The sequence below is a fragment of the Muntiacus reevesi genome, chromosome 12, assembly GCF_963930625.1.
Source record: "Muntiacus reevesi chromosome 12, mMunRee1.1, whole genome shotgun sequence".
NCBI classification, from domain to species: domain Eukaryota; kingdom Metazoa; phylum Chordata; class Mammalia; order Artiodactyla; family Cervidae; genus Muntiacus; species Muntiacus reevesi.
In genome coordinates, this window is record NC_089260.1 from 11,116,238 (window position 1) to 11,141,920 (window position 25,683).

A 25,683-nucleotide genomic window follows, 5' to 3' on the forward strand; every position below is an offset into this window, starting at 1 on the left:
AATTTGGAACTTCCCTCCCCTTCAGAGTTAGCTGCCCCTGCAGCCATTGTCAACCTCTATCCCTTGGAAAGACAAATGATCTGTTTCCCAGTCCCCTTTGCAGGAAAGATCATGGCCAAATGACTCAGTTCTGGTTCATGAAACAAAAGGTGGAGTCCGCTGGGTCGAGGTGTGGGTGGGGGGATGTTTCTAGTCAAGCTTTTGTTCTCTTGATGAGAAGGGGACAACAGAGGATGAGATGGTTGGATGGCACCACCAACTCAATGGACATGAGTCTGGGTAAACTCCAGGAGTTAGTGATGGACAGGGAGGCCTGGCGTACTGCAGTCCACGGGGTCACAAAGAGTCGGACATGACTGAGCGACTGAACTGAACTGAACCGAGCTGATGAAAAAGGACAGAGGTGGGTGGCATGGCCCTTCCTCTTTCCTTGTTCTTGTTCAGGCAGTGGTCCCCTATCTATAGCTGTGGCAGCCGTCATGAAACCATGGGGGATAAACCAGCTCAAATAATGGTGGAGCAAAGATAAAGAAGCCCAGGTCTCTGATAACATCACAGAGCTGCTAAACCTGCCTAGGACTGCCCACTACAGGATTCTTCTTGTCTAACAAAAAAATAAATCCCTGTTGACTGGAGACACTCTAAATTTGCTCATAGCTAAAGGACTTCTTAACTGACACAATAACTATACAGACTCCTAGCTCATCAGTTCCTTTCAAGGTGTGTCTTCCTCTGAGGGCTCATCTTCCCTCCCACATCTTTCCACATCTTCTGCAGCTCCACTGGCCCCTCTGGAAGGCAGGGCACAAGGAGTGGGCACCATGGTGGATACAGGATGAGGGCAGTACTTTCTGAGCGGCTGCTGCTTAAGAGAAAACTGCTTTCATCAGCTTTCTGCTCACATCAGTAAGCAGTCCGTCTTGTGGCTCAACTGGTAAAGAATCTACCTGCAATGCAGGAGACCTGGGTTTGATCCCTGGGTTGGGAAGATCCCCTGGAGAAGGGAAAGGCTACCCACTCCAGTATTCTGGCCTGGAGAATTCCATGGAGAATGGAATTGAAATGGAGAATTCCATGAACGGTATACGCCTTGAGGTCGCAAAGAGTCAGACACAACTGAGCGACTTTCATTCATTTCATAAGCTTTCTGCTCACATCAGTAAGCAGTCCGTCTTTCAGCTGATCACACCAGTGGCGGCCCCTCCAGGAAAACTACATTAGTCAGGCAAACCTCACCCTCACCCAGGAAAAAAGCCTGCATTTTTCCTCGGTGGGAAAGCTGGCTCACCTATCAGGGAAAAAGGAGAAGTCTCAGTGGCAAGGTTCAAAGTAGGGTTGGGTTCTCATATCAGGGCTATTTGAGCTATAAAGATTTCAAAATGCACAAGTCAATGAGCCATACTGCCAGAACTGGGAAGAATGTTACGGTGATAACTTGTGAAGTAGTTGGAGGAATAAAACCCACCATCTTGCATAAAGAGGTGAAAGGTAGGAAGTGAATGGACCTGATATTTTTTAGTGTTTCCTGCTATGGAATGAGACCCTCCACACATGTCATTTCTTCAGATCCTCATCAATATCAGGGAAGCCGTTCAAGAGAATCCCCCTAGCAGAGGCACAGATAGTTGGTGTTACGGTGGAACGGTGCCAATGGGCTGGACCACCAAGCCCCAGCTCTCCACCACGTGGCCCCACTGCCTTCCAGGCCAGCAGAGGACACTCGCAATTGTCAGATCTGCCTGCCTAGAAGCCACTTCCATTGCACTTTACAACAAGAGTTCTCTGCGTTGGTTACACAGTAAGTATTTCAAGCTCTTCTTCCTTCTGCAGGAAGCAGAGCCCCAGGCACAATTCTAAAAGAGTTGGCTTCTCCCTGATTTCCCTGCATCCCTACTCAGCACACTCCCAAATCCTCTCTTCAGTGCCCTTCCAATATATTCATAGTGTTTCTAATCCCCGAAGAGAACCAGTTCTCAGAAAAGAACGGGAGAACCGCTATAGTATGTAATAAATGATAAATAACCTCTGCCAGATAAAAGCCTGATGCTGAAAGAAAGAAGCACCAAGTGAAGTTGCAGTCTTTACAGGAGAGGTCTGGGCGTAGGGGTGAGGGGGCAGAACAGACACGGCTCCTCCCAGTGCCCCTGAGACCCCACCCCACAGGTCACAGCCGTCCTTCACCGAGACAGCTATGCACGGGGCTGTCTCCCGGGCAACGGTCTTGCTGCCAGCAGTGGTTTGGGCCGTATTGCTTATTCCAGGTAGAAACCTCACTACGGTGACAGTAAGGAAAATGAAAGTAAGGAAAAGGAAAACTTATTTTCACCCTCTATCTAGGAAGGAAAATGCATAGCCCCATCTCAGATCAGAAGCTGTTGAGCATGCTAATGTTAAATTATCATGATAGAATCTTCTCTCTCTTTCTTAGAGCTCACTGTTGTTTCCTAATATGAATCCATAATTATATATTTAGCTTCTACCTTGTTCCTGGCACTGTGCTATGTGCTGAGGCTGCAAAGATGACTAAAACACAGTCTTCCTCATGGAGGCCAGGGTCCATATGAGTGTAATTACTGCATATTTAAAATGTGGTAGTAATAATTATAGCTAATATTTATCAAGACCTTAGACTGTGCCAGTCACTGATCCAAGGGCTTTATATGATCTAATTTAGTTGCCACACAAGGCAAGTCCTCTTGTTAGACCCATTTCACAGGGCAGAAAACTGAGGATCAGAGTGTAGTAACTCACCCAAGTTCCTATCACCGGTCAACAGCAGTGCCAAGTTTGAACTAGGCACTGATTTCACCATTCTGCCATAATATAGATAGCAAAGCACATACGAGAAAGTAGGAAGAAGAAAGAAGTCATGTGGTGTTTTTTGGCAGTCCTAAGGACAAACTTCGAGGCCTAGGCTGTACGGATGCACAGTGCTCATAAGGTTCAAACTGCAGCTTTTCCCCTCAGGAGGAATGCTCTGGTAAGTTTACAAGTACGGCTATATGTCACTCTAAATATTTTGAACTGTGTAGAGTCTCAGGGGCTCTCTGGAACTTGAGATTTGATGTTATATTTGGGTTTTCAAAGAAAGGAACCAAGATTAGAGGTAAGAGGATCTAGTAGCTTCCTTCTAAGGAGAAAGCAAATGCTTCCCCATAATTTTGCTTCATAACACAACAAATCTGGCAAGTGTATGACCTTTATGAACCTCATGACACAAGGGAAGACAGCATCCCTCTTATCTACCTGAGGTCTGGGCTGATCTCCCCACGTTCCATTCAGCTCCAATTTCTAGAAGCCTGAGTCGATAGGGTTAGCTCAACAAGTGACTAAGGGCAAATTTGGCCAAAAAGAGTCCAAGCCATATATGGAAACAAAAGTACAGAGCAGAGCAGAGTCAAAAATGGAGAAAATGCTTTTCTTAATTTCGGTGGTAGTTTAACCATGGTTAAAGAAAAAATAAATAAAGTCAAGACTAAGGGACATAGACATGTGTTAACATGTATCAATATACTTTTCTTCCCAGATTCTCTGAGCTGTGTGTGAAGGTCTAAAACTGAGCAGATGAATTGTTTAACACTTGCCCGTGAAGGGGGATTGGCTTATAAGAGCTGAGGAGAAAGCGTCTCCCTGGTTGAAAGTTAGACATATAACTTACAGCCATTTCATCCAAAGCAGCCCATTGGGGTAAGCTGCGTGCTTTGTTCACAATAAGCTAATTTGATAGCCTTTTTTTTTTTAAGTGATGATAGCTGCTGCTTCCCCGATATGGGCTAGAAATAGTCCACTAAATACAGAAAGAACAATTCTCTTCTCTTACCAAGTAAACTGTGAGGAGACAGAGGCAGTGTAGCTGGACTTGCATTGTCATGATTTTCCTTATTCAAGCTCCTGTGAATAAACCGGAGACAAGTTGATTAGTTCCCATCCTGTTAAAACCATGTTTAGCCAAGCACAAAAGATCACTGGACGATACTCAGTTATAAACCTAGCAGCATGGCATCCTTGAAGGCCAGCCTCTCCTCTGTGGAACAGTCTGGTCTTCCCCTAGCTGCCTGGTACCAAGTCAATATCCCGAAACAAGCTTATGCTAACTCCGTCTTGACCGCTTCACTTCATCAGTCTTCTTCACTTAAAGAATCTTAAATGGGGACTTCCCTGGTGGTCCAGTGGTTAAGAATCCACCTTCCTGATGCTGGGGACAAGGGTTCAATCCCTAGTAGAGGAACTAAGAGCCCACATGCCTGGAGGCAGATAGAGAAACTGCAACTAGAGAGCCTCTGCTCCACAACTAGAGAAGCCCCGTGTGCTGCAATGAAGACCCTCATTATATGGATGGAGAAGATGCGCAAATGCCAAAATAACGAGATGCTAAAATTTCAGTGGTTCTGATTCACAGCTGCAAATATATGAGATTCTTCAAGGAGGAAGAACCCAAGAATGTTCCCAATCCTTCATTCAACAACCTCACCAGCCGCCTCTTTGGTCTTCTAAACCTTGCTGTTAACTGTACAATACACCAAAGGAAAAAATGTATTTATTACTCCCAAAGCAGCCCAATAAGAATCCAGACTCTGCCCCTCTTCTCTCCTACTCAATATTATTTTTCCTCTTTCCTTGTGCCTTCACATTTCACAAAAAATATACTTTTCACCCTAAGATACATCATGACTAACCGATTTTTTTCCTATTTTTATTTTTTCATGACTAACTGATTTTAAGATCTGAGACAAATTTTCCACATGGTCTGTAAAGCAGGATTGTTGCCTATCATAATATTGGACTGCTAAACCAAAACAACAAAAAAACAAAGAAATGAAGAATGCATTCACTTCACTAAAATTCCAATTATTTTATTGCCTCGAGGAATTGTAGATGATCTTGTTTTACTTCTTTTTTTAAATTTTTTAAAGTTTTCTACATTGAACTTACATTGTTAATACAATTGGCATGGGGAAATGGTTATAAAATTCATAATATCTAAAAATTTAAACCCTAAAAAAATTTAATTCCTTACCTTTGGATAACTTATATTTGAACTTTAAGAAAGGTCAAAGTACTACAACAATTTAGCTTCACAAATGTCCTGGGAAATAAAGATAAAAATTAGTGTTTATTAAGGATCATCCCTGGTGGGTCAGATGCTAAAAAAAAACAATCTGCCTGCCACGTGGGAGGCCTGGGTTCGATACCTGAGTTGGGAAGATCCCCTGGAGAAGGGCATGGCTACCCACTCCAGTGTTCTTGCCTGGAGAATCCCATGGACAGAGGAGACTGGTGGGCTACAGTCCGTGGGGTCATGAAGAGTTGGACACGACTGACTGACTCAGCCCAGCACAACACATAGGGTAGATCAGTGGAGGGACCTTTACAGACAGAATGACAGAGGCCCAGAAGGTGTACTCTGAGTCACAGTGTGGACCAGAAACCCAGTGCGGCCTTTCGTTAGCTGTGTGGCCACGTGGGTACTACTTAATCTCTCTGTGTGCTCAGCTTACTCAAATGGAAAATACATAGCAATTGCTCAACAGTGAGCGAGCACTCTTATGAGTTTCTCACGGCCATAACGAACTAGGAAATGTTACTCTTATTTTATACACGAGGAAACTGAAGTTCAAAGTTAAGCCATTCACCTAAAGACGCAGCTAGGAAGTAATGTTGCCTTGTTGCCAACCAGATCTGTCAGAAGCCAAAGTTCAAAGAACTTTTCCTCTCTTTCTGCTCTACCCTGTACTGTGTGATAGCTGAAGAGGCGTAGATGTAGGTATAGAGATGTACATATTGTTTGCACATGCTGGGCAAATGAAGCAAATCCTCCCAGGGCTAGAGCTATTTTAAGAAAGAGCTAGGATTAAAACCCTTCAGGACAGTTAGATCTGTAAATTCTGTGAATGTTTACAAATGAGCTTTTGCAACAGAATTAGTCTGGTCTATGTGTCCAAACATCATTTTAGAACTGGCTCCTTGTCAAACACAAACAAGACATTTTTTCTACTGCTTTAGACTGCTTATGTGGTTTGGAAACATACAGAAACAAATAACAAGCCCAGGTTCTAGCATGCTACAATATATCTAAAATGAATCAATTGGTATTATTAAATCTAACTAGTCATTTTTTTATATTAGTAAAATGGACAAGATCAGCTAGCAACCAATATTTGCTTAAGAGAAGTAAAAATACAGACACTATAATATAGACATTTGGGGATCTTTCTCCTCAAAACCTCAACATCAAGATCTTTTAAATGTTGGTCCCCAGGTGCTCTTCTGGCCTTATCTCCCACACCTGCCGCACCCAGGAATGCCGAGCACTCCATGGACTTTGCACCCAGCTTCCCTGTCTCCACGCTTTGGCACTGGCTGTTCTTCCCACCCAGCAAAGGGCCCCACCCAGAGTATATGACAATTGATATTTGCTGAATCAAGCTGGATTGAGGATTATGTGTTCTCATTTTTCCTTACATACTTGACCATCTAGGGCCAACTTATTTATTTTAAAATCACTGAATTTAACAATTCTATTATGTGCCAGACACTGGGCTAAAATCTGGGAAAACAAAATAAGGGGGATAGCATCTGCTTCATGGAGCTAGAAATTACGTCCTTCATGCAATCTCTCTGATTTCCAGCCAGAAGCTCTAAAGCCCCTCCTGCCTGAATTTTATTTTTTATCGCTTATTTACATGTCTGTGTTGCTGCCTCTACTAGAAAACAAAATCCTTCAAAGCAGAGGCCTTATTTTAAAATTATATATTTTTAACCTCTCCCAGCTCTTCGTACTATGGCTTGCACATATTACGCTCTCAACAGATGTTTATTAAATTCTAAAACATTTGTGATTGTCTAACATTGGTATTCTGTGAATTTCTCCAATTAATAAGAGCTTTCAGAATAAACAGAAAACATTAAAGGAAACTACCTTGAGATCTAAAGATTTATTTTGATGCACAGTAATAAATTCTTGTTGTTGATGAAAAGAATTATTTCTCTTAAATACACAGATTTCTTCTCAGTAAATAGGTTAAGAACCAATTGATATATACCATCTCCACTTGAAATGATTTTTTAGTATTTCCAATCTTCCAAAGACATGTAAGTTGAATGACAAAAAAGCAAATTAAAATAAATGCCTTATTTTAGCTAGATGCTCAAACAGGCCACTGTTTGAAGTGCTTAATGAAACCTAAAAAGTAAACAAACCATTAAACTCATCCTTTATTTTGTCATTTACATTTGGTCTCACCCCTCACAGAAAGGTTTCCAGTGGGAAACAAAAGTAATTGCTTTCCTCTCCCATGCCTAGGGTCTCGTGATTTCTTTATGGATGAATCAGTCACACAACGCAAGTGTTAGATTGGCTGGTTTGGATCCTGGCTCCTCCGCTGACTCGCATCTACTCATCTGTAAAGCGAGGATAGTAGTATCTATTTTGTGGACCTCAATAAGTGAATATTTTGAACAGTTAATATTTTTTGTCAAATACAATTTTCTTCTGCACCCAAGTTTATTAGTCAGAACTTTAAATGTTGTCCTACAAGACAGTTTCTGTCACAATTCCCGGCTTTTGATGGCCCTGGCCACAAGGATACTAGAAGCAGCCTTCACAGCAACACCCTCACGGCCAAATGAAGTGGCTAAGCAAAGCCTTTGTCTGAAAGATCCAAGGCAAAGTACACCACTGCTAGGATTATGCCAGAGGAGGACTCCGTCCTCACAAACAAGTCTCGCCTATCTTTCCTCTTTGCACAGACATAATTTCACTAATGAATATTACATCCTGGCTGGAGGGAAACCATAGTTTGTAACTGAAACTGACTAAAACCACCAAGCCATACATGCTTGATAGACTACTTCACCAACCTTACTTGGCAAAGGATTGGAGTAGATTTCCAGATAATTCAGTGACATTTTATCTGAACTATCTGAAATAGTTGATCCAACCATCTGCTAGGAATTTTTGCTATCTGTCAGAGTTTCCCTTAGGCACAAAGACTAAATTCACACAGTTTCTATGCAACTATCTGAGAGGCCAAATACATCCTTAGCAACGGAGGTTAAAGGTCTGGGAGAGTTTTGAAAAGTCACCATCAATTGCTTTAACCGTGGACCATTTTCAAAAGCGGAATCAGGGCTGCTGGCCTTGACGATTAGAGCTGATGGCTTCGTTTAATTCACCACAGCCCAGAAAACACTGAAACCCCTCCATACCCTTAATCTGTGTCCAGTCAGGATAACAACACAAAGGCAGCTAACATTTGCTAGAAGCCCTTTGTCTCAGCACATGCTGAGACTTTTATATGAATTACTGATTTTTCGTAAGAACCCTATGAAGCAGGCACTGTTGAAATGTATCTCTTAAAGGGGCTTCCCTGGTGGCTCAGCAGTTAAGAACCCACCTGCCAATGCAGGAGACATGGGTTCGATCCCAGATCTGGGAACATCCCACCTGCCTGTCTTGGAGCACCTAAGCCCATGTGCCACAACAATTGGGTCTGTGTTCTAGACCCCGGGAGCCACAACTACTGAGTCCACACCCTAGAGCCTGTGCTCCACAAAAAAAGAAGCTCCTGCCATGAGAAGCCCATGCACCACAACTAGAGAAAAGCCCACACAGCGGTAAGACCCAGCACAGCCAAAAATAAATATAAAATTATTTTTTAATGTAAAAAAATTTTTACCTCATAAAGATCAAAAATCAAAGAAGTTACAAGACATTGTCCAAGATCACACTGTCTGGCTAACTTCACACCTAAGCTCTCATTCATATATTAGTCTCTCTGAAAGCATGAACATCCTTACAAATAAGATGGCTAGTGTCACTGAGTCTATTACGTTATCTTGCTAAAATTTCAAAAAGTTTTGTTTTTCACTCCCTGGCGGCGCTTCCTCTTCAGAAGCTAACACGCGTCCACCTTCTCAGAGGACCAATGGCCTCCGAGATCCGGCTCCTACCGCACAACTATTTCTCTTTCGTGCTCTCTCCTCCTTCACTCTCTGACCTTCACCCCAGTCGTTTCTTAGTTTTTAATCGAGCTCAGTGTTATGGGTTGAAGAGTGACCCTTACCTCAAAATTCATGTTGGAGTCCTGACTCCCAAGTACCTCAGAATGTGATCTGACTTGGAGACGCAAGTCTTCACAGAGGTAATGCGTTAGAATGAAGTTGTCAGGGTGGGTCTGCTCCAATATGACTGGTGTCCTCATCAAAAGGGGGAACTTGGCCGCAGAGACACACATAGAGGAAAGAGGATATGGAGGGCCACGGGGAAAGACAAGCCAAGGGGAGAGGCCTCAGGCCTGTTCTCAAGGCCCTCAGGAGGAGTCAGCCCCGCAGATGCCTTGATTTTAGACTTCGAGCCTCTAGAGCTGTGAGACAATAAATTTCTTTTGCTTGAGCCACTCTGTCTGTGGTACTTTGTTATAGCATCCCTACCAAACTAATACATCAAGGGGCCCTAGTTTTGACTGACAAAGGCACTGCCATCCTAGGACAGAGGTGGCCTCAGATGGGGCCTCATCCAGTTACTATATAGGCAGTCGTCACTGCATCCCAGGGCCTCCACTCCAAGCTGATTGACTCTCCTGCTGAGCTCCAGTGCCTCCAAGAGGTATTTTTAGACTCGCCTGTCATTTCCCCACTTATCTGAGTAAGGGCAAGCAATTTCTAGGTCCCAGGTCTCAAAACCTGCAAGTAAATCAATACACAAGCATTGATTTTTTTTTCCCCTCTTACAAAAAGCTAAGTGATAGGCAAACCTTAAATCAAGTCAGCCATACTCATCCTTTTTGTTTAAAAAAAGGAAAGTTAAGGGTTTTGAATTAAAGTAATTCACCACGCTCTAAGGCTGAACCATGCATTTCCAAAGAACAACGAAGGTACAGAAGGAGAGGGGTGCAAAATTTGCTCTCAAATATCATAGGTGATGTGGCCAAGGAAAGAATGTGAATAGAATTCATAACACCATCAGGATCACATAATAGAGCCAAATATTCTGTGTGCCATTTAATTCACCTCTGCATTGTATATTGCTAAGAACAGCATAAACTGGACAGCAAGGCCAAATAGGAATAAAAATCAGATTAAAAGCTTGCTCACATTGTTCATCAAGTAATGTTCAGATCAATCATGCCCATCTTTGTGGGTTTCTTGCTCACAAATCTCTGGCACCCGTTACATCATTTAAGGTTTAGAAAAAAATCACAGGAGGATCTGACCAATTTGCCTTCTTGGCAAACTAAGGACCCAATTAAAGCGGCTAATAATAAGCTAGAAACAAACAGGAAGGTGTAAAATCTGGGCTGCTGTCTTCCACTTCAGGCTGATTAGAAAGGAGGAAGGAAGGTCCAAAGAAGGAAAAGGAAGGGTGGCTTGCCCTTTCCCCACCCAATGCACACATAAAGGCAGGCCCTTTGTTCTCTCACTGAATTTTGCAATAGAAACATGCCCATCTTACAGCATATGAAAATCTGAATTTACACGTAAGCAAAATTGAGGGTGATTTCCTACTTTATCAGTAGGTGAATAATTGGTTATATAGTCTTATGAGAGGGTAGAGGACTATTTCAGGAAATGTGCTCATACTTACCCCCACCCAGCACTCCCCTCAGAGTGAGCTCGGGAAGGGGCAGCTGGGGTGAGGAGGTCAGAGGGAAGGGAGGCCCTCGCATGGGGTCGCAGATGTCTACCCACTCCCCCCGGCACTTCTCCGACCACTTAAGCAGACTGGCAGTAACGACAACAGTGCTGAGTTCTCTAAGGTGTTTAGGTTTCCACCTCAGAAACCTGAGGCAGAGATAGGACTTCTTTGCTCCATATCTAGCACAACAACATCACAGGGTCTTTTCTAGCCTAAAAGGAGGGTTTTGTTGTTGTCTAGTTGCTCAGTGGTGTCTGACTCTTGTGACCCCATGGACTGTAGCCCACCAGGCTCCTCTGTCCACGGGATTATCCAGGCAAGAATACTGGAGTGGGTTGCCATTTTCTTCTCCAGGGGATCTTCCCAACCCAGGGATCAAACCTGGGTCTCCTACGCTGCAGGTGGTCTCCTGCATTGCAGGCGGATTCTTTACTGACTGAGCCACCAAAAGGAGAGTAGAAATCAATGTTTCTCAAAAAAGTGGCTTAATTATTTTTGACAAAGTGTTTCTTCATGCTTTATACAACATTTCTTTGCATATTATGAAGTGCACAGGTGAATACTTTGTCAAGATAATACATTCTGACCTTAGAAATTCAATATGAGGTATATCTAAATTAGATCCCATCCCATATGATTTAAGGGCTTCCCTGGTGGATAGATAGTAAAGAATCTGCCTGCATTGCAGGGGACCCAGGTTTGATCCCTGGGTCAGGAAGATCTGCTGAAGAAGGGAACAGCTACCCACTCCTATATTCTTGCCTGCAGAATTCCATGGACAGAGGAGCCTGGGGTCCTCTGGGGTTGCAAAGAGTCAGACATGACTGAGTGACTAACACTTCAACTTTCACGTATGGTTTAAACACTGAGATTTAAAACAAAACAAAAGACTTGCTATAATACCAACTCACATACAAGATGAACTTCAGGCAAGGACCCTAAAAACAAAAATGTGCACTCCTCCTCAAGTGTGACAGGGTGACTTTCTGACTCTGTAACTAAGTCGTAATTGACAACTGGGATGGACAAGAGAGTAATGGGAAAATAAATTTAATTCTATCTCCATAAAGGGTGCTATACCACTACGAAAACCCCCTCATGAGTTGGTTTTTTATAATGAAACCTTTACAACAACAACAAAAGCTAGCATTTAGTGAATATTTACCAAGTTATGTACTTTGGATGACTTATTTCATTTAGTTTCACAATGTTCCCATAAGACAGGACCTGCTGTCATCCTACAGGGCAGGAAACAGCTCAGTGAGGTTGAGGAAGGAGCATCAGTCTGATCACAGAGACCAAACACGCCACCCTCCACGTGAGGAAGGCGTGCTCATCCTGAGTTTAACATTCCTTAAGGGCACAAGTCTACCCTTTCGATTTCTCTGTCTCTCACTCAGAAACACAAGTCCTATGTTTTAAAATAATTAAAATGCAGTAAGAAATCACTGATTCAGAATATCATGGATCAGAGAATTCAATGTCGGTCTTACAGAATATTGTAAGAGAAATCAGGTTTTATTTGTGTCGCATACACAATGCCCGTGGACAGCTTGATCTGTTACACATGCAGAAGTGAAAAGCTCAGCTTGAGTGTACCAGAGTTTAAACCTCAACCACTGGGTGAGTATCAGCTTTTGCTAACAACATTTCTTGTACCTAAATAAACATTCTTGTTTGTTCCCACAAGTAACAAATGGGTAGACTGATATCCCCCTAACAAACTTCAGTACCTCTCTTCTTGTTTAATCATTGAAGAGAGCACAGAACAACTAGCCCCTGCTAAATTCGACACCAGGGATTTCTGAAGAAATACCACCTTATGCCAACAAATAAATCTGTATATTTCTACCCGTATAAACTAACAGCCATAAAGGCACCTGTCAGCCTTCAAAGAAAGGAGCACAGTGGTGCTCAGCTTTCCTCCTGAGCAGAGTCACCTCTCTTGACCTGGAAGAAAAGTGGAGCCCACCCTCCTTTCCAGAGAGCTCCTTTGACAAAGGAACAGGAAGTCGAGTTGTTGTCAGGGTATATTTTGCCTTTTATAAAAGAAGGGAGAAGGTATTGGATATGCAATCTTCATCTTGAACAACAGCAATGATTTTTCCCAGGGGACATCTTAGCAAGTCTCAAAGGATACCACAACCCCTTCTCATCGAAGATATATGTGAAACATCAGACATGCTTTAAAATGCTTCATTTAAAAAAAGCAAAAGTCAAGTGTTTTCTCCTTATCTCATATTTTGGGACCCTACTTCCTTGGCGTAGAATTAGTTTCTCCCTTGCACAATGGTAGATGTAGTTACTGCAACATTACTGCTGGTTTCTTTCCCTAGAGATTGGAAGAGGAACTTCTCAGTCTGACCTGAATCACCTACTTGAAAGGTAGAGCTAACATCTTTTCTCATGGAAAGTAGAGTTAACATTCATTAAATGTCTATTGTGTGCCAAACAGTGTACTGAGTTCTTGACATGCGGATCTAGTTTTTAACTTACTCTCACAACTACTCGGTGAGGCAGGTATCTCCATTCTGTAGGTGAGAAATGTAAGGTAAGCAATCTGCTTGGTGTCTGCTGGCTGGTAAATGATGAAACTGGCCTAACCCATCTGCCCAACCCTGAAGACTCATAAACTATATACTCTATAGTCCATGATAAGCCCTCACTCAGCAAGACTCATTTCATTTCCTGGTGAGGGCTGAATGCCATTCATTTTCCATGTCATCGAAACATATGCTTTCTTCTTCTTTCAAATTATTCCTCTCTTGCTATCTGAATTTTTGAAGAAACAGAAAGACAAGAAAATATTAGAGAATGCATTGCCCGTCTGCTGCTTGGCGTCTGCCAGCCCAGAGGGCATCTGTTTCAAAGTCACTCACAATGAAGAAAAAACTGGGACATAGACAGGCACTGCACCTTTGAAGACACTAACAAGCTGTACATGTCTTGACATCTCAAAATAATCACTCGTTAGTTAATGTTACATCCACCGATGTGACCGAAAGAAGGACCAGAATCTGACAGATACATGCACCAACCTTGCTTTCCCAATTGGGAAGTCAGATCTGTCTCTCTGTTTTCAATTCCTATTCCACTATTTTTAACAAAGGACTTTTCTTCCTCCTACACATTTCGCTTTCTCTGCTCTGTCCCAGGCAGTCCTATGAATCCTAAATTGAATCTCGCTCTCTAAGAAGTAAATAAAATGCACAGTTCTTAAAGACCACCTCTGAGAGATGACACTTTGTGAAAATGAGATTCTGGCCCTGATTTCTAGAGTATGAGAGTCCCAGGGCTCTCAGGGCTGGGCACTTTTTTACATTTTAATTACAAAGAATGGGAGTAATCCACATGTAGATATCCAAAGTATTATGCTTTCCTTTCATTCTACTACCAAGCTTGATTTAACCCAAACCACTTCATGAAATGGATTTATAGAAGATATAGACTAATAAAAAGAACTTGCAAAAGAAATTATGCTCCAGAAGCATAACTTATTACACTAGGAATAAACTTTCCTTCCCAGCAAATGCTACCCAGCACACCTCAAGGAATATTTTTGTCCAGCAACTTAAGTAAGCCCCTTCGCCATCTATTGTGTTCTTCTTAAAGAAATACATTATCAGCATAGTTAAGACATACCGAAGCTTACCTTTCTGTAAGTAACAAAAATGGTGGTTAAAGGTTATTTTCTTCCATCAGCTGCTGGGACCCTTGCTGGGACTCAAGTATCTTCCCCAGAGGCCACACCCAGTGCAGGGCTCTGGTTCCCCAGCCTCTCCCTTCCCCTTCAGTCAAACATTAACCATCGACTGGTTTTATTGATTTTCATCAGATGTCATATATAGAATCATAATCCAGGAAAGAAATGTGTTTGTACCAAAAGCAGTTCATTCACATCTAATACATTTCAGAACAAGTTTCTGAATTTCAGAATGTAGGTTAAATAAAATAGAAGACAAGGAGAAGTTAGCATGGAAAAACTTTCTCTGTATTCGACTCTCTGGAGAGTGTGAGTTCCCTGACATCTCTGAATTTCATCCATATTTTGCTCTCCCAACCCTTCTGCGTTTAGTCGCTCAGTCACGTCCAACTCTTGGCGACTCCGTGGACTATAGCCCCCTAGGCTCCTCTGTCCATGGGATTTCCCAGGCAAGAATACTGGAGCGAGTTGCCATTTCCTTCTCCAGGGGATCTTCCTGACTCAAGAATTGAACCCGCATCTCCTGTGTCTCCTGCATTGTAGGTAGATTCTTTACCCAATGAACCAGAGAGGAAGTCCTCTTTCCCACCACCTGGCACAGAAGAATAATTCACAGATATTTGTGTAGATTACGACTTAAACACAGACGGGTACAGGGTGTCATGTCTGAGCAGTGACTCAGTTCTCTGATAACCAGGCACAAGAGACGGGGGAAATGATTCAGATGGTGCAACCCAGGATGCAATCTGACAGCACCTGTTTCTGAAGCCCAAAGGTCCTCTTCAAAGTCTGCATGAGACAGCCGGCAGTAGCCTCCCCCAAAACACAAACCATGTCCTTTTTCTCACCTCTCTGAGAATGGACTTATTAAGAACAAGTTATCACTTTTTCCACTCAAAATGAGGTTTCCAATTAAACAATAAAAGCCTATAGCCCAGATTTCTTAAGTCAAGGGCTCTTTTTGACGGATTCCTCATTCCCACCCCTCGGTCACTCTGGAAACCTACACTAAAGATGCGAATCAAGGTCACTTTTATGTGAAATGTGACAGTCGTTCTGATGTGCATTCGGGCTCCTCCTGGGCTGCACTGGGTTCTCCATCCGTCTCTAGGGTGTATCCAGCACAACCAAAGCACAAGAGCATAGCCCACTGTCTAGACGGGCTTCTTCCTTCTCCATCCCCTTGAGAAGAGTAAGCCTCACTTGTCTTGGGGACCCTGAGGTGGAGCCATCTGGTTGGGGGCCAGCGGTCCACATGCTCGGTGGGCCAGCAGGCCCAGCAAGGATCCCTCTTCCTCTGTCTCACAACATAGCTACATTTAGAAAAATGAGGTCAGTGAGGCCAAGCAACTCTCACATTCTTAACACCTCTGTCCTCCCGTGAACCGAATAAAATGACCTCGTTCCACAGATCAAAGAACTTTCACTTGTATGTTTTACTTCCTGAATCAATGGCAAGAATCTCAAGGTATTGCTCTGAGTTTGCTTCTTCTTCAGAAACTTGTGGTCCTTTTTAATAACGCATGCAAAAAGTATGTTTAAATCTATAAGCTTTTCTTCAAAAGAACATGTATATATGTACCACTTTTAATCACTGTTTCTTAGCAATGATCAAAATTATAGAATCAGGACTCCAACCTTGATCTGTCTGATTCAAAGCCTAACCTATTCACCACCACAGCTGTTGAATCTGCCAGATTGTTTTTCTTCTGGTTCCATTTAGGAAGAAATCCATTTGTGTGACCCCGTTCCTGATGGGAGATTGCCAGGTTCCTAAAGTGGGCTTCCCTTTATGTTCTAGGTCCCTAGATTCTCAAGTCAGAGCATTAGATTGATTAAACTCTAAAAAGGCCAAAACCACCCATCAGAGAAATTAACAGGTAATTACATCTCTGTATTATAAAGGCTTCTGTGCTTGCCATGATAATAGGTTAGCATAGTTTTCAGAGCTGTGTGTTCACCATTCATACATTAAATTTATAATTTATAAAATTTATAAGCTATAAAATTATCTGGGTTTACAACTATAGATTAAAATTATCTGGATTTATAATTCTAGATTAAATTCTGCCCTGTGTTTCAGGGTGAACACTTTTGCATTTTAGGAACCCATTCTTATGTAAAAATGAGGCATTTCCAGTTCAATAGTTTAATACTGACAGTAATAATAAGGAAATTTTAATCAATAAAGTTTACAAATTCCTTTTATCAGAGCAAAGTAGATAAAAATTGTTTATATGATGGAAACAAGTGAAAAATTGGAAAAGTTTGGACAAATACTTCTGACTAATAGCTTCATGGTATTAGAACATATTAACAATTAATATTAATAGTGTTTTAACTATTCCTCCAACATTAGCCATAGAAAATATATAAGCAGTGTTTGATTTATAGACTGTGCCAGTTAGCTAGTTAGCAAGTAATAAAGTTTGGATAGCCTCCCAGACAAAATCTTGATGAAAATTTGAAATGATTCTTAACTTTCAAAGAATGTTACATTTCCAGTATTCTTATTATTTAAAGCTCAAAGTAAATTTATAAATGCTGTTTGTCCATTTTTCATTCACTTGCACTTTATCTTGGGCTTTATTTGCATTACATATCATGTATTTTATGAACATTTTATCATGAATCTATCAACTAGAGCCTCATCTAATAGGAGTTATATAATACATATCTATAACAATACTTTTAATTACTTAATATCTGTCTTACTCATGTTACTGATGGCAGAAACTGTCTTCCATTCAGTTAAGTTCAGTGGCTCAGTTGTGTCCAACTCTTTGCGACCCCATGAATTGCAGCATGCCAGGCCTCCCTGTTCATCACCAACTCCCAGAGTTTACCCAAACTCATATCCATTGAGTCAGTGATGCCATCCAGCCATCTCATCCTCTGTCATCCCCTTCTCCTCCTGTCCCCAATTCCTCCCAGCATCAGGGTCTTGTCCAATGAGTCAACTCTTCACATGAGGTGGTCAAAGTACTGGAGTTTCAGCTTCAACATCAGTCCTTCCAATGAACATCCAGGACCGATCTTTAGGATGGACTGGTTGGATCTCCTTGCAGTCCAAGGGACTCTCAAGAGTCTTCTCCAACACCACAGTTCAAAAGCATCAATTTTTTGGCACTCAGCTTTCTTTATAGTCCAACTCTCACATCCATACATGACCACTGGAAAAACCATAGCCTTGACCAGACGGACCTTTGTTGGCAAAGTAATGTCTCTGCTTTTTAATATGCTATCTAGGTTGGTCATAACTTTCCTTCCAAGGAGTAAGCGTCTTTTAATTTCATGGCTGCGGTCACCATCTGCAGTGATTTTGGAGCCCAAAAAAATAGTCTGACACTGTTTCCACTGTTTCCCCATCTATTTGTCATGAAGTGATGGGACCAGATGCTATGATCTTAGTTTTCTGAATGTTGAGCTTTAAGCCAACTTTTTCACTCTCCTCTTTCACTTTCATTAAGAGGCTCTTTAGTTCCTCTCCACTTTCTGCCATAAGGGTGGTGTCATCTGCATATCTCAGGTTATTGATATTTCTCCCAGCAATCTTGATTCCAGCTTCTGCTTCTTCCAGCCCAGTGTTTCTCATAATGTACTCTGCATGTAAGTTAAATAAGCAGGGTGACAATATACAGCCTTGATGTACTCCTTTTCCTATTTGGAACCAGTCTGTTGTTCCATGTCCAGTTCTAACTGTTGCTTCCTGACCTGCATATAGGTTTCTCAAGAGGCAGGTCAGGTGGTCTGGTATTCCCAGCTCTTTAGAATTTTCCACAGTTTATTGTGATCCACCCAGTCAAAGGCTTTGGCATAGTCAATAAAGCAGAAATAGATATTTTTCTGGAACTGTCTTGCTTTTTTGATGATCCAGCAGATGTTGGTAATTTGACCTTTGGTTCCTCTGTCTTTTCTAAAACCAGCTTGAACATCTGGAAGTTTTCGGTTCACATATTGCCGAAGCTTGGCTTTGAGAATTTTGAGCGTTACTTTACTAGCGTGTGAGATGAGTGCAATTGTGTGACAGTTTGAGCATTCTTTGGGATTGCCTTTCTTTGGGATTGGAATGAAAACTTACCTTTTCCAGTCCTGTGGCCACTGCTGAGTTTTCCAAATTGGCTGGCATATTGAGTGCAGCACTTTCACAGCATCATCTTTCAGGATTTGAAATAGCTCAACTGGAATTCCATCACCTCCATTAGCTTTGTTCGTAGTGATGCTTCCTAAGGCCCACTTGACTTCACATTCCAGGATGTCTGGCTCTAGGTCAGTGATCACACCATCATGATTATCTGGGCCGTGAAGATCTTTTTTGTACAGTTCTTCTGTGTATTCTTGCCACCTCTTCTTAATATCTTCTGCTTCTGTTAGGTCCGTACCATTTCTGTCCTTTATCGAACCCATCTTTGCATGAAATGTTCCCTTGGTATCTCAGATTTTCTTGAAGAGATCTCTAGTCTTTCCCATTCTGTTGTTTTCCTCTGTTTCTTTGCACTGATCACTGAGGAAGACTTTCTTATCTCTCCTGGCTATTCTTTGGAACTCTGCATTCAAATGGGAATATCTTTCCTTTTCTCCTTTGCTTTTCACTTCTCTTCTTTTCACAGCTATTGTAAGGTCTCCTCAGACAATCATTTTGCCTTTTTGTATTTCTTTTCCATGGGGATGGTCTTGATCCCTGTCTCCTGTACAATGTCATGAACCTCCATCCATAGTTCATCAGGCACTCTGTCTATCAGATCTAGTCCCTTAAATCTATTTCTCACTTCCACTGTATAGTCATAAGGGATTTGATTTAGGTCATACCTGAATGGTCTAGTGGTTTTCCCTACTTTCTTCAATTTAAATCTGAATTTGGCAATAAGAAGTTCATGTGCCATAGTCAGCTCCCAGTCTTGTTTTTGCTGACTGTATAGAGCTTCTCCATCTTTGGCTGCAAAGTATATAATCAACTGATTTCGGTGTTGACCATCTGGTGATGTCCATGTGTAGAGTCTTCTCTTGTGTTCTAGGACGAGGGGGTTTGCCATGACCAGTGTGTTCTCTTGGCAAAACTCTATTAGCCTTTGCCCTGATTCATTCCGTACTCCAAGGCCAAATGTGCCTGTTACTCCAGGTGTTTCTTGACTTCCTACTTTTGCATTCCAGTCCCCTATAATGAAAAGGACATCTTTTTTGGGTGTTAGCTCTAAAAGGTCTTGTAGGTCTTCATAGAACCGTTCAACTTCAGCTTCTTTAGCGTTACTGGTTGGGACATAGGCTTGGATTACCATGATATTGAATGATTTGCCTTGGAAACGAACAGAGATCTTTCTGTCGTTTTTGAGATTGCATCCAAGTACTGCACTTTGGACTCTTTTGTTGACCATGATGGCTACTCCATTTCTTCTAAGGAATTCCTGCCCACACTAGTAGATATAATGGTCATCTGTCTTCCATTAGCACTGAGTAAATTCTTATTATTTTATTTATTTATTTTTTGACTGAGACGTGCAATTTGCAGAATCTTAGTTCCCAAACCAGGGAACCTGGGCCCTCAGCAGGGGGAGTGCAATGGTCTAACCACTTGCCCACCAGGAAATCCTCAGTAAATACTTTTTAGAATTAAACTCTTTTGAATTATTTAATTCAATAACTCCAAATAGTCAGGATTGCATGCAGGCTCAACCCAGGCTAATGGGAATCCAGATAAGTGAATGATTTAGGATCCTCTCAAGGCTATATTTTACATCTTCTATTCCATATTTATTTAGTGGGATGACATGAAACTGATTTTCTGCTAGTGAATGTTTTAGACCAAAGCAGAATTTTCTCTAATTCCTTTCACTGGCCAAGGTAGTGTCCATTTTCTGATAATAGTAAGCAACATAGCCCCCACTCTTACATTGCCCTTACTCTTGTCCTTGAGTTTGTTTGGGTTTTTTATTGTTTTTCCTGTTATTGTTTTGGGCAATTTCCCAAACCAGAACACTTTAAGGAATTATTAAGTGATTTAAGACTTAGATATTAAAATAAAACAATAATGCCAAATAAAAAACACTGAACCATACATAATGAAGTTTCAAAATCTTAGCTATGACCTGTGCTCATCCTAAAAATATTAAAAAAAGACTGAAGCTAATGAAAAGTTTTTTCCCTGTTTTCAATTTTGACAGAAGTGGATCTGGTTTGCAGTTGTTTATTTCAGGAATATTTTAACTCCATCTACAGAGGGTTGCTCCAGGCAATTGCCTAGTAGGCAATTGGTCCTAATAGGCAATAGGTCCTTAATCTGGCTCCAGTTACCCCTATCAGGAAACTGCTCGAGAACCCTATGACTGGAATGGCTAGTAAGTATCCACATCAGACATATATTGGACAAATGCTTTCTAGAACTTTCTAAATCTGGACAGTTTATTAAAACTTGGCCTCCTATGATGAGATCCTGACTCAGGGGTCACGGATGCATCCCAGGGATCAACATTTTTATAAAGCCCTCTGGATTCCTGATGCAGGTAATCACATGGACCCTTCTCTGAGAAACACAGCTTAGTGATTCTGTGCTCTGTCTGTAAGTAAATATTCTTTAACAAGGTCTGTCCTTGATATTAATTTTCCTGCACCATTTCTGCAGGACCTGTCTCAGACAACACTGTGGTTGAGTTGATGTCATCCGTGCAGACTGAATCTGGCAAACACAAAGATGCTTATCTTGCCTCAAACATTTTTTTCACGGTCTACTGAACATTTCATTTGACCTCAAATTTTTTTCTTAATTCCAAGAAATTACAATAATCTTGTTGCCTTTCTGAGTATGATCTCTGTCTCTCTTACCAGATTTCACCAGCATTGGTCTCGGCTCACATCCAGTTCAATGCTCAGACTATTGCATCTTGTTTCCACCTCCAGTATCCCATGGAAGCTGCACTTGTCATGGCAATAACAACCCCATTTGATAATCAGAAACACTGCACCTTACCAGATCTCTCACAACATGTGACGCTATCAATAGCCTTCCCTGAACTGCCCTTTATCCTTGGTTTATTTGCGAATACTCTGTTCTGGTTTCTTTTCTACCTCTCGAGCCAACCTCTGGCAGTCCCATTTGTAGACTCACCAGACTCCTTGGGTCAATGCCGGGTTATCTCGCCTTGTCACTCATTCTAGGAGGTTGGCTCTGTTCCTATCAGTACAGCAAAGTCTCAAGTCTCTCAGCCTAGATCCCTCCCCTGGCCTGGGTTTCAGTCTTTTTACACCAACCAGTTATTGCCAAAGCTCCCTTTAAAGGTTCCCAACACACTACAAACAACATATCCAAAATTAACCTCACCATTTCACTCTCTCCCAAACTGAGCCTCTTGGGACACTACGCCTTCATGTTAGCCCTGGGAGTCACCAAGCCTTAGCCAGGGTGCTGTGGTTGATTAGTAATTCCTGTCATGGGTACAAATAGGAGGCTGGCAGTGAATATGCCTGGGAATCACAGACCTTGCCTAGGAAGGACTCCATGAGTTAGACAGGAGGGCTCAGTAAACTCTGGATTCCCTTCTCTACTTATGGGTATCTCACTAGAAAACAAAACATTGGGATTACCTCTGAAAATGTTGTCCTTAAGAAGTATTTCCTGAATTAAAATAGTATTTTCAACATATGGTGATGAAATAACTGCATACCCACATGCAAAGAAACGAAGTCAAACTCCTACATCATACCATCCAGAAAAATTAACTCAGAGTGGATTAAAGACCTGAAATTAGAGACACTATAAAACTCTTAGAAGAAAACAGTGGTAAATCTGGATGTCCTTGGATTTGGCAATGGTTTCTTAGGCATAACAGCAAAAGCACAAACAACAATAGAAAAACAAATTGGACTTCATCAAAATTAAGAACTTGTGCTTCAAAGAACACTCTTAAAAGTGAGGGACTTTTCTGGTGGTCCAGTGGCTAAGGCTCCCCACTCCCAATGCAGGAGGCCCAGGTTCAAGCCCTGGTCAGGGAATCAAATCTCACATGCCACAACTAAGAGTTTGCATGCCACAACTATAATCAGATTCCACATGCTGCAACATAGACCCAGTGCAGTCAAATAAATAAAAATAATCTTTTTTTAAGTGGAAAGGCCACCCACAGGATGAGAGCAAACCACATATCTGAGAAGGGAACTGTAGCTAGAACACACTTTAAAAAAAACTCTTAGAATTCAAAAATAGCTAGATTAAAATCCATCAGAAATGGACAAAGAATAAGAACAGATATTATTTAAAAAGGTACTCAAATAGCTAACAAAGACATGAAAAGATGGTCAACATCATTAGGCATAAGCATGATGTAAATCAAAACTGCAGTAAGATAGTACTTTATACCCACTGAGATAGCTATAGCAAAAAGGACATATAACAGCAAGTATCGGAGAGGACACAGAGAAATCAGAATCTTTGTATACTCAATAGCAATGTAAATGATAAAGTCACTTTGGAAAAAAAATCTGGAAATTTCTTCAAAAACTTAAACCATCTGACCTAACAATGTCATTTTTATGTATGTATCTAAGAAAAAATGACATATGTCCACATAAAAATTGGTACATGAATGGTCATGGCAGCATTATGCATAATAACTAAAAGTAAAAAGAACAAAATATACACTCAACCAACAAATGGATAAACAAAATGTGGTATAGCCAGGTAATAGGGTATTCTTCAGCCATAAAAAAAAAAAAAAAAAGGAGCACTGGCATATGCTACAACATAGATGAAGTAAAAGTAACCAGACAAAAAAGGCCAAACACTGTATGATTCCATTCATGTGAAATGCCCAGAACAGGCAAGTTCATAGAGCTAGAAAGTAGATTAATGGTTGCCTGATGTCAAGGAGTGGGTTGATGGGGTTAGAAGTTTATGTTAAAGGATATGGGGTTTCTTTTTGTAGTGATGAAAATGTTCTAAAATTCGTTTCAGTGACGGTTGCACGATTCCATAAATATACTAAAAACAACTATTGAGTTCCGTACTTTAAATCGGTAAATTTTATGTACATTAATTTTTATCTCAGTAAAGCTGTTACCAAAAAAAGGGAAGAGGTAATTGCTACAATCAAACTCACCCTGATACAAAATACAAGACACAGGCTTAAACATTTCCAGTTTCCTCAAACCAGGACTTCAGAACCAATTCATTGTGTTCTACTATCATAGATGATTTGAGGGGTTTTAATCATGTTAGTCTCACCTAAATATATTTGCTTTGCTTATTTTACTTATTATTTGATCTCATCTTTTATGTTTTACTTTTAAAAATGTCTATAACAACACTTACATTCTTGAAAGTTCTCTGCCCTAAGCAAAGAAGGAAGGAAAAGAGGACCTGGTTACCACAGGCCTTTCCATCTCTCTCGTAGCATTTCAGGTCAGTCAGTACAGCACTAGAGAAACTCTGAATTCACTGCCCCCCAAAAAAGGAAGTCTATTTTCTTTCGAAGTGACCAAATCTAGTAACTCGGAAAACAAAAGAGAAATTTTTTTCTTCCTTTGGTCTTCCGGCTCAGGGTAATACTAAGCCTAGTGTCACGTACACACACAGGAATAACGCAGGAGAATTTCTGGAAAAGCTCTGTCATCTTAAGCCTGAAATTCGCTAGTTGCTACATGAGAAAATCCAGGAATGAAATATTACACCTGAGATTCACTTTGCTGTTCTTCAGGAGAAGCCTGAAGGAGGAGGAAAGCGGGAAGCCACTGGGGAAAGATCCTTGAGGGTCACCAATGAGCGGTCAGGTAATGCCAGGCCCCCTCACAAAGCACGGGGGAGGCCCCACAGACCGTCTTTGATTAAACTGTTAGAGTCCCTCTCACACCATGCCCCTATTTTAAACCAGGCGGTCTTGTCCGGTGAGTCCCAGAGGCAAGGCTCCAGAGAGACTGTTTTACTCCCATATCCTCCCAGTTCTGCTCCTAAGCATGAGAAGCAAAAGGAATTGCCTGGAACCAGGACTGTATCCAATCAGATTGATTTACAAGACAGAGGTGGCTGTACCTTCTCCAAGATACCACCTTATACAAAAGAAAACTAATCACAGTTAACAACACAGGACTTGACTAAAATTTAACCAAAAACTACCACTCTTTTCTATCCTCTGAGCTTTCCGAAAACAATTAATTTTTAGTACTGAGGTTCTTATCCCTGGATGCACAGAAATAAAGTGATTCTAATTGGATTGGTGTCTGATGACCTGACAACAGCCATCTCTATGTTCTCCTTGGTACCAAAGGCTCAACTGAGTTTGAGACTCACCGATCCAAGGCCTGCCCTTTGTCAGGCGCTTTCCTAACTGGTCTCAGCATATTACACTCACAACAATGCTGTGAGGTCATTAATTTTATTACTTTGCATAAAGAAACCGAGAAAAAAAGAAGATAAAAATAGACTCACCAAGGCTTGAATCCAGGTGTGAATTAGAAAAAAAAAAAAAAATATATATATATATATATATATATATATCAGAGCATTTCTTAGCTACCCGGGACTGAGCCTCTTTAAGAGCCCGCAGGGTGCCTCTCCTATGCAGCTCTACTTATGCACCAGGCACCAGAATCAGAGGCAGCTCAGAAGCATCAGCTCACAGAACCGCAGCCCAAGCATCTACGCTCCCACCCTGACAACATTCCCACCAGCTGTCCCTTCGCTCCACCTTTTCTGAGAGTTCCTTCCCTGGGAATCCTTCCCTGGTGTCATTGCCATTCACAGATAACACCAACTACTTTACCCCCTAGAGAATGTTCTACCCAGATCTCCTCCCCAGCTGGTATCCCCTTAGACATCCCCCTGACCTTTCTCGTCGTGGAGTGAGAGCATCACCTGGCTGACTTGGATCCAGTCTCTCTCTCAGCTGGTCTGGAGGAAGGTCACCCTGTCTCAGAGCTAATGAGGAAGTGGTTAGCTTTACTGGAGTTCAGCTCAGACCAGCCCAGCCCAGCAGCCAATATTGTTCAAAGAATTAGACACGAGGCCAGGTGCACTTTGCCCCAGCAGTCATTCAATTATTCCTGACTTCCTGGGCTTTTTACATGTTGTTCACTGTTTAGTCGCTCAGTTGTGTCTGATTCTTTTGCAACCCCCAAGGAAATGGCAACCCACTCCAGTATTCTTGCCTGGAGAATCTCATGGACGGAGGAGCCTGGTAGGCTACAGTCCATGGGGTCGCAAAGAGTCGGACACGACTGAGCGACTTCACTTGACTTGACTTGACTTGGACTGCAGCAGGCCAGGCTCCTCTGTCCATGGGTTTTTCCAGGCAAGAATACAGAATGGGTTGCCACTTCCTTCTCCAGGGGATCTTTCTGACACACCAGGGTCAGAAACCCA

The 25,683-nt window shown here is 41.7% G+C and overlaps 1 protein-coding gene across 1 annotated transcript in view; it reads right to left on the bottom strand.

Annotated features, from left to right (window-relative positions):
• CDH17 (cadherin 17) overlaps positions 1–25,239 on the bottom strand; it is an 86,367-nt gene extending 61,128 nt beyond the window's left edge. Inside the window, exons 1-2 of the mRNA XM_065902853.1 lie at positions 25,149–25,239; positions 3,821–3,891 (exon numbers count right to left, since the gene is read on the bottom strand). Of these exons, the coding sequence (XP_065758925.1) occupies positions 3,821–3,871 (51 nt within the window). The 5' untranslated portion in view covers positions 3,872–3,891; positions 25,149–25,239. The remainder of the gene's footprint in view (positions 1–3,820; positions 3,892–25,148) is intronic.
• Between the last annotated feature and the right edge of the window lie 444 nt (positions 25,240–25,683).